At 42.6% G+C, this 9280-nt stretch overlaps 1 protein-coding gene across 1 annotated transcript; it reads left to right on the plus strand.

Annotated features, from left to right (window-relative positions):
• Positions 1-1435: 1435 nt before the first annotated feature.
• On the plus strand, positions 1436-8383 carry LOC141742263 (alpha-1-antitrypsin-like). Its single transcript, XM_074584122.1, has 5 exons — positions 1436-1495; positions 3269-3940; positions 4634-4904; positions 5450-5597; positions 8052-8383. The coding sequence occupies exons 2-5, from the start codon at positions 3286-3288 to the stop codon at positions 8259-8261; spliced, it is 1284 nt and encodes a 427-aa protein (XP_074440223.1). The 5' UTR covers positions 1436-1495; positions 3269-3285; the 3' UTR covers positions 8262-8383.
• The last annotated feature ends 897 nt before the right edge of the window (positions 8384-9280 follow it).

The following is a 9280-nucleotide window of genomic DNA, read 5'->3' on the forward strand; positions in this document are numbered from 1 at the left end:
CGATTGCTTTGAAAATGGTCATTTGCGGGTCTGATGTAACTGCTGGTCTTAACCTTGCCTAGGAAGAGATTTGGCCCAGGGTCAGAGAAGGTGGTGCCTGGGAGTGATGAGCAGGGACAGCAGCAACTTTCCACTCTTTCCCTGACACACTGAGTGCTGCTGCATGTCCCAGGAGAGAATAGAGGAATCACAGAAGCAGCTCTGCTATTCCCAGCAGTTCCTCCCTGAAAACAGTAGCATCCTTCAGTCAGTTAGCCAAGCATTAGGGCTGGGCTGAAAGATTCATGCAATCTATGTAGGCAGGCCTAGACTTGAGAAAAATAGCTTGTCTTTGCTAGTTAAGCAACAGCATACTTACTCCTGCTGAACCGTGGTGATTATACATAATACTGCAATAAACTTTCTGGGTACTTGACACATCATGAAAAAAAACCTCTCTGCGGACATAGGTTCCAACCAGCTCTGCCTCTAAGAGACGCTAGTTACATAGAAATAACTATGGTGGGTAGATTCCTATGTGTAGATAAGTTGTAGATTTACCTGGGGCAAAATCATGTACATTAAATGGAAATAATTAGTCATTGCTAATTAGGATGAGTGGCACACATCTGATCCTTAAATAACCTTCTAAATAGCTAAGTAGTGCCTGTTTCTCTCAGCTCCTTCTGAGAAGCATCCCAGTGTAAGTCACATATAGTATGTATATACATAATGCATATCTTATGTGTACGTAGCACGGCGTTAAGGAGATGTCCTCTCTTCTCCCCAGCTAACATTTCGCTATGGTAAAAATTGCCCATTTAATTCTTCCATCTGTTTTCTTATTTTGGCTATTTTTCAAGTCATGCTAATACTTTGCTTTTCACTTTAGTAGTTTCTAAAATACTCTTCAAAGGCCTCTCAAAAAGATAACAAGTACCCCCAACTATCCTTTATCTAATAATTTAATGAGCCCTTCAGATAATGCCAGTTAGGGCATACCTGCAGTGTGCATTGCAGGCCAACATAGAGATACTGAGCTATTCCTGAACAAACTTGCTGCCCCCTTGGGTACTTGCTGACATGGCATCCTTGCATCAGGATATCCCACGCAGAGAGTTAGTGGGACACAGCATCCTTTTTGTAAACAGACATTGCTTTGGCCCTACCTTAGGTTTCCAGTTCTTCTAATATTCTGCTTTCTAAAGCTCATTTACCATGGTTATGCCAGACTGCCATGCAAAGCTCTCTTGTCCACAGTTTGGTTCAAGCCCAAGAGTAGCAAGGTCCCTGCCCTTTCTCTCCCCTCAGAGCCCTAGGTGCTGGCATCCTTCTGCCTGTTATGACGGGAAAAGAGATTTATAATGTTTGATGTCCATAAAAAAATAGCTTACTCAGTCTTTGCTTTGCAAATAAATCTTATTTGTTCTGTTTAATATTTACCAGTGGACATTAACTTAATACCACCCAGCAAAATGAAGAATAGGAAAGCACTGTGAAAGAGAAGTCCAGCACTGTAAGTAGCATACTATACTTTCTTAGAAGTCTTTGAATTCATGTTGTCTGTGATCTCTGCCATTTATTGCACAGTATTAATTTCTGAGATGAATTTAATTTGTACAGTAATTGGAAATTATTTTAGCTTCTGGAAGCATGTTCTAAATGTTGGAAGCAGGATTCAGTCAGTGATCCATCTCCTAGCTATAGTGGCATAATGACTGGGAGTTGAGTTCCAAAATGAGCGTTCAGCACTCAATTCACTCAATTTGTTCTTCACCCAAGGTGAAGAAAAAAACCTTGTCTCAGCTCCCAGAGGAGTAAATTTAGGCAACGTCCTGACTACTCCAGGCTGATGCAGGGCTAATGAGAGTAGCGTCCCTGTACCTCCAGTGTGCTTGCCACCAGGCTACTTGCAGCCAAGTGGCCTGGAAGAGAAATTAGTCTCTCTCAAAAGCAGATATGGGGAATGATGGAAAGAGTACAAACCAGACTAAAATTAATCACCTCCATTTAGAATGCCTTTCTGTTTTCAGCGTCAATGTTTTTATCCATCATTTTAGACATGCTGGGTGTGTAATATCCCATTACTCCCATGGGATAACGGGACATTTAGCTCCCATACTCAGCACTTCCACAGCTTCTATCTCCAGTGTTTCATACCGGCCAGACAGAAAAGGGGGGACCAAGAATTAACAACTCCCTATGAAAAGTTTGATGTAAGACCTAAACCTGGCATTAGACACACAGCCTGAGGCAGAATCCCATGTTCCAGAATAAGTACACAGCTGCTATGAACAACATTCAGATTGTCTCTATTTTCCTGCAGGCCGCTGCCTACTTCGTGTTTTTGAGTTTCTGTTATTTGAGATAATTTAGGTGAGGCACCCTATGGAGAACATTCTTCTCCACTATATTTTGTGGTCCTTCCCCTGAAAAGGGCAAAAGAGAGACTGTGGGATTATGTAGAATTTGTTTATGTCAGTTAAAGGAAGAGGAAAAGTCATCGAATTGCTCATACACAGCAAGGGATTCCACTGCAGCTTTTCCTAAGCCCTTGAGTCTTGGACTTCGCAACCTATGTATAGTTCATGCACAAGAGAGAGAGTCAATAAACTTTCTCGATTTATCCTCAATTTGCTGCAACGTTTAAGATAATGTTTTGAAATAACATAGTTCTTGAATTCAGAGCTGCTATGCAAGAAGCAGAAAGATATAAACAGTTTAAGGGGTGAGCGTTTAGATGGATTTTATTCACAGCTATAACTGACATTATCTCTGTATCACTGCAGTGCTTGAAAACCGAAGTCATAACAAGACCATGGGTAGTACAGAAACATATCAGCAAAAGTCAGTCCCTCTTCCAAAGTACCTACCAAATACATGGGGGCCAATAGGTGAACTCAGCCACATGCCCAAAGGCACTTAGGAGTGCAATGAGGCCATGCTGGTCAGAGGCAAGAACTATTTCAGGCATAATACCTCACAAAAGCTTACACAACATCGATTCTTTCCTGGCGATGTCACATTAATATCTTCATTCCTTTGTTCATTGGTCAGAAACTGATAGAACCGACTAGAAATCGGATATCCAGCCATGTAGAAGAGTATTTCTAAATACAGCAGTAATCCTAAAGACCGACATCTGGAAATCTAGAATCTATAATACAATCTAGTGTTCTAGATCTATACAATCTAGAATAAAATCTAGTATCTAGAATACAAAAACTGTTTTTATGCAGGAAAGATAAAATTCTCGAGATCTAAAAGTTGCTCTATTATTTCTTAACAGAACTGTTCAGAAGGAAAATGAAGTCTGCATTGTATTTGTTTTTGTTGCTTCTTGCACTTCAAGTCCAGGGTCAACATGGGTCCAACCTCAATGCTCAACAGCAGGAACAAAAATCACCCCATTCCCCAGAAGACCAGTCCCAGGCTGAAGGTGAAAATTCGCCTCATATCAAGACAGCCCCCAGCAATTATGACTTTGCATTTAGGTTTTACAAGCATGTCAGAGAGGAGGTGGGCAACAGCAACATTTTCTTCTCTCCTTTGAGCATCTCCACTGCCTTTGCAATGCTCTCCCTGGGGGCCAGATCAAACACACTCGATCAGCTGCACAAAGGCCTCGCCTTCAACCTCACAGAGCTGGAGGAGCAGGAGATCCATGAGGGATTTCAGCGTGTCCTCCAACTGGTGAACGACCCTCACCGAGAAGTCCAGTTGAGCATGGGCAATGCCCTGTTCATAGACGATCGACTGAAACTCCTCCAAAAATTTTTGGATGATGTCACAAATTTTTATTATTCTGAAGCTATTTCTAGTAACTTCCAGAATTCTCCAGAGGCTATAAAGGAAATCAATAACTACATAGAAACAAAAACCCATAGGAAAATTGCTGGATTACTCAAGAGTCTTGATCCAGAAACTGTGATGGTTTTGGTTAACTACATTTTCTTTAAAGGTGAGTGACAAATGTTGGTAGAAGTTATACACATGGGCTCTGGAAATCTTACCCAAATCTAAGAAATGTAACTTTTTTCACACTGTGAACCTATTCTATCACCTAATTTAAAATACGTCGTTCTACTTTTAAATGACATAAAGAAATATTTGAAAGCCAGGTATGCAGAATCATTTTCCGTATGAGTAAAAGAAAAAAAAAAGAAAGAAAGAATAAAAAAGAACCTGTAGAAATACTGATCAATGTCGTATCAATTTTAAGCCAGATTCAGAGCTGAAAATATTCAGAAGGGATGAGCTTGGGAACTTATGATCATTTGTTGAAAGGCAAAGGTGTTTGGCTGTGTAGGACAAGGTCAAACACGGATGACACTTGTGTGAAAGGAATAAGCCTGGAGCCTGTATAGTGAGAATCTGTGGAAGTTTTACCATTGCCTTAGCAGGCACAGGCTCGGGTCTTTTCCATGACAACCCTCAGCCTCAATTTTTTTTTTTTTTAATTTTTATTAGAACCATTGAAATGATGCAAAGCTTCTTTTAATGGCCAGGGAACAAGCATCCTTAAACTGAGGTAGGCTTGTTGTTGCCTTTACAGTTCAAATACAGAATTTTAAGCATCAACTAATGATGTGACATGCCTATATTAGTCTATTTTTCAGTTTATTCAATTCTATACTCATTCCTTTGTCAAAAGGTTACTGGGAGAAACCTTTCAACAATTTGTCCACCAGAGATGATGACTTCTTCTTGGATGCCAAGAATTCTGTTAAGGTCAAAATGATGCATCAAAGCAAACCCTTTAATATCCATAGGGATGAGAAGATATCTTGCTGGGTAGTAGAAATTCCATACAAAGGAAATGCTGTCGCATTGTTTGTTCTGCCTGATGAAGGGACAATGAAGCAGGTGGAGGACGCTTTGCTAAAAGAAACAGTGTCTAACTGGATGCACTCATTCACAAAAAGGTAATCTTTTGACTGCTGCTTTGTTTAAATATTGGTCAGGTCATAGGCAAGGTAAAGCTTAGATGCCACAACGAGTTGCGAAGCACAGCTCTGAGGAACAAACACTGCATAGTTTCTTTCACTCAGACAAGGTATTGGGTGATTTCATACCCAAGGGAAACCCTCTTCTCAGCTCCCACAGTCACAGCAGTGGATGTGCTACCATCTGTGAGGATCCTGCACAGGGGTACATTGCCCTCAGGACCCTGCCTTGGGTAGGAAGGATCCAGTTCAAAAGAAAATACAATTTCTTTTTCTTGAGTCTGGATGATACTTTCTAGCCAATCACTTTCATAAACCGGCACTCTGTCCCTGCACCACTGATCAGACTGTGGCAGGTGGGACAGGTACCTCGATTTCTGCTTCTCTAGCAAGGGATTTATCACTATCTTAGAAAGCCAAGCTTTAACTCCACGGGTGGTTGGGATGGGTGTATACCTGCAACAGCTACTGCATCGAGGGACCTTGCAATAATAAACTCAAATTTTTCATTTATTTTTGAAAAGAAAAATCCACCTGGACCTTCCAAAATTCTCCATCTCTGGCTTCTATGATGTTAAGAGCCTCTTTGAGAAAATGGGTGTGACAGATGTGTTCAGTGACCATGCTGATCTCTCTGGAATGGCAGAAAATGCTCTTCTGAAAGTTTCCAAAGTAAGTATGCAGAGCTGGTAATCAAGAGATTTGTCTGCCTTGCCTACATGTGAGGTTTATCTCTGCAGATAGGCTGATCCCACTTCTGGAGTACATCCATGGTTCATTGGTGGTAATAAAGGAAGGAAAAGGTTAGGCATTAAATGTCTCTTGTTTCTACAGTTTAATATTAAATTGTGTACTGTATAGCAATCCTGCAAATTCACTTGAAAATCTCCAAAGAATAAAAGAGATCTGGAAAGAGTAACTGGAATAATTTCACAAAAAGCTGTTGTAAAATAATTAATGCATGGCAAGATTCATAGTTATGACATAAATTTGGGAATAGTCATTCTTATCCTATATATACAGCTTTCATTACTGCATATCTGAGCACCTCAGGATTTATATGGACAACAGATTTGTGGGACAGGGACAGCCCCATTTCACAAACAGGAAACTGACACACAGATAAGCGAAGTGATTTTCCTAGTGTCCCACGGAATATATGTCTTGTGTCATGAGGGAAGTGATCCTTTCTTCCTATTCTGCACTTTTGAGACCACCTCTGGAGTAGTGAACATCCAGTTTGGGGCTTCCCAGTGCAAGGGAGATGTAGACATCTCCCTCGTAGGAGCAGGGCAAGTCCACTGGAGAGTTAGTAGGATGGGCATGTGGCTGGAACACAGGATGTATGAGGAGAGACTGGGAGACCTGCAGTTGTTCAGCCAGGAGAAGGGAAGGTGAAGAGGGGTTCTTGGTGCTGGCTGCAGATACCTATTAGGAGGGTGCAGAGAAGATGGACCCAGACCCTTCTTGCAGCTGCACAGTGATAGGACAAGGGCAAGTGAAGGGTCCTGCATCTCGGGAGGAATAACCCCATGCACCGGTACAGGTTAGGGGATGACCTGCTGGAGAGAGAGACCTGGGAGTCCTGATGGACAACAAGTTGACAATGAGGCAGCAATGTGCCCTTGTGGCCAAGAAGGCCAATGTTCTCCTGGGGTGCATTAAAAAGAATGTGGCCAGCAGGTTGAGGGAGGTCATTCTTCCCCTCTACTCCGCCCTGGTGAGGCCACATCTGGAGTACTGTGTCCAGTTCTGGGCCCCCCAGTTCAAGAAGGACAGGGAATTACTGGAAAGAGACCAGTGAAGGGCTACAAAGATGATCAAGGGAATGGAGCGCCTCTCTGACGAGGAAAGGCTGAGACACCTGGGTCTGCTTAACCTGGAGAAGACTGAGAGGGGATCTTATCGATGCTTATAAATATCTGAAGGGTGGGTGTCAAGAGGATGGGGCCCAGTGACAGGACAAGGGGAAACAGCCACAAGCTAGAACACAGGAAATTCCATCTCAACATGAGGAAAAACTTCTTTCCCCTGAGAGTGCCAGAGCACTGGAACAGGCTGCCCAGAGAGGGTGTGGAGTCTCCTTCTCTGGAGAGATTCAAAACCCACCTGGTGCGTTCCTGTCCAGCCTGCTCCAGGTGAACCTGCTTTGGCAGGGCGTTGGAGTAGATGATCTCTGAAGATCCCTTCCAACCCCTACAATTCTGTGATTCTGTGAAGATACAATGCACACAAGATAGAAAATGGGAAATTCTCGTCAGATATTATGTAAAAAAGTTCACCATGAGGGTGATCAAAAACTAGGATGGGTTACTTAGAGAGGCTATGAAATTTCTGTCCTAGGAAACACTCAAACCCTGAGTTGATGAGACCCTGAGCAACCTTATCTTATGTCAGAGTTGAATCAGTGTAGGGTAGTTGGTTGCATCCAACCTCTAGAGGTCCTTCCAACCTACATTATTTAATAATTTTGTGATTCCTCACACTGAATAATACCTTATTACATGTTGAAACACCTGGATTATAGATACTGGACAAGTGAATAGAGGAAGGGTAGCAGGACCTCATGGAGGAAATTTCAGATGCGATCTGGACAATGAAGATAAAACATGGAGAGCTGAACAAAGACAATGAAATAAGATTATGTGAATTCAGAAATATGAATTTGCTATACCTGCCATAGAAAGCCCTGTAAAGTTGTATCAATGGACTGTGTTACAGAAAAACACCCTATAAACCTTTCACTATTCTGTCTTTGTAGAAAGAATTTTTTTGCATACACAGAAATTGATGCAAAATGAAAAATTTCTTCTTCTATGTTAAACACTAAGGACAAAATCTTACTCTGAGAAACAACAACACAATATATGTTCTCTATGCTGCTCAGTCTCTGGAAGGAGCCAAGCTTGACTCTGCCAGAGTTTTGACAAAAAGTCTCCCTGAACTCAGGACAAACTTTGCTAGTCTTGGAAAGGCTGGAGATGAGTACCTTTTTCACAGCAGTTCTACATTCGTTCTGTTCTTTCCTTTAAAAACTACCTTCTCACGGTGTTCAAGCAAGCAAGTTTGTCCCGAGCTGCTTTTCTTTCTTCTGTATCTAGATTTTAATTTTTGCCTCCCTTGCAGGCAATTCACAAGGCCATGGTGGATGTTAGCGAGAACGGCACAGAGGCTGCTGCAGCGACAGTGATGGAAGCGGTACCAATGTCTGCAGAGTTTCCTCCTCCTCCTTTCATCAGATTCAACAGGCCCTTTCTGATGATTATTGTTGACAAAGTCACCCAAAGCATCCTCTTCATAGGGAAAATTGTGAACCCAGCTGCTGAGGAAGACTAGACCAGAGCTCTTGTACTCCCCAGTGCAGAGAACAGAGCTTGGGCGCATCCAAGGGACTTCCTTGCAAAAAAGGACTAGAATTGATCCCTAATTAACAAATAAATAAATATTACATAAAGTTATTCTTCACTTACAAACAGACAGCTGGGGACAAGCGTGAGAGGGGCATGTTTACAAAATGACCCAGGCCAAATAGGCAGCTGTGGGATCTTCAACTGACAAACATTTCCCTACCTCACTCACTCATCACTGGTGCCACGGACCTCTGCATGCAGATAAACCTTCCTACTACTTGCTGAGAAGCTCCCTATGTGTCCCATTTTCTGAATATCAAGTCCTTAGCTCAGAAACCCCAAATCTATCCCCTTCAGCTGAGAAACAATCCTTTCCCTCCCACTCATTCCACTGTGAATCTCAGGCATTGTCTTTGAAGTCCTTCCAGGGCTTAGTGGCTAAGAAGAAAACAGAAACACAGACCTGTTAAACTTTTCCTCTCCTGGATGGTGGATGCTCCTGGGTAAAGAATAATCCTTTTCCTTCCAGCTTGACAACTGCCTTTTACCAGCTCCAAGCCCTTGCTCCCATCTCCATTACTCGTTAGTTGCTCCAGAGTACGGGGCCCAGTTTTTCTGGCAGGGCAAGAATTCAGCTTCTGTGTCAGCAAAAGCCACACACCACCGTACAAATGGTCATCCTAAGTGGTCTTGTGCATGTACAGTAAATCCCGGGCTCCTCAGGAGAACTGGATGTGGCAAAAACTGTCTTCTGGTTCCAGAAATTGGTGACAGCAGCCTGGGACGTCATTCATGTCTCCATTGTCCAAAAGCCATCTAATCATGTTGCCCTCTACTTGTTTCTGCAAGCTCAGGCTGATGAGTGGCTCCAAGAGATTCCTCTCCATTAAGGTGACGTTTGGGGTGCAGCAAGGTGACTCTGACACCTTCCTGAGCATTGAGTAGGCAGAAGACAGTGTTTCCAGCAGCATGATATGAATAGACAGCTGTGCTGCAGCAGATTAA

Source organism: Larus michahellis, chromosome 4 (genome assembly GCF_964199755.1).
Source record: "Larus michahellis chromosome 4, bLarMic1.1, whole genome shotgun sequence".
NCBI classification, from domain to species: Eukaryota; Metazoa; Chordata; class Aves; order Charadriiformes; family Laridae; genus Larus; species Larus michahellis.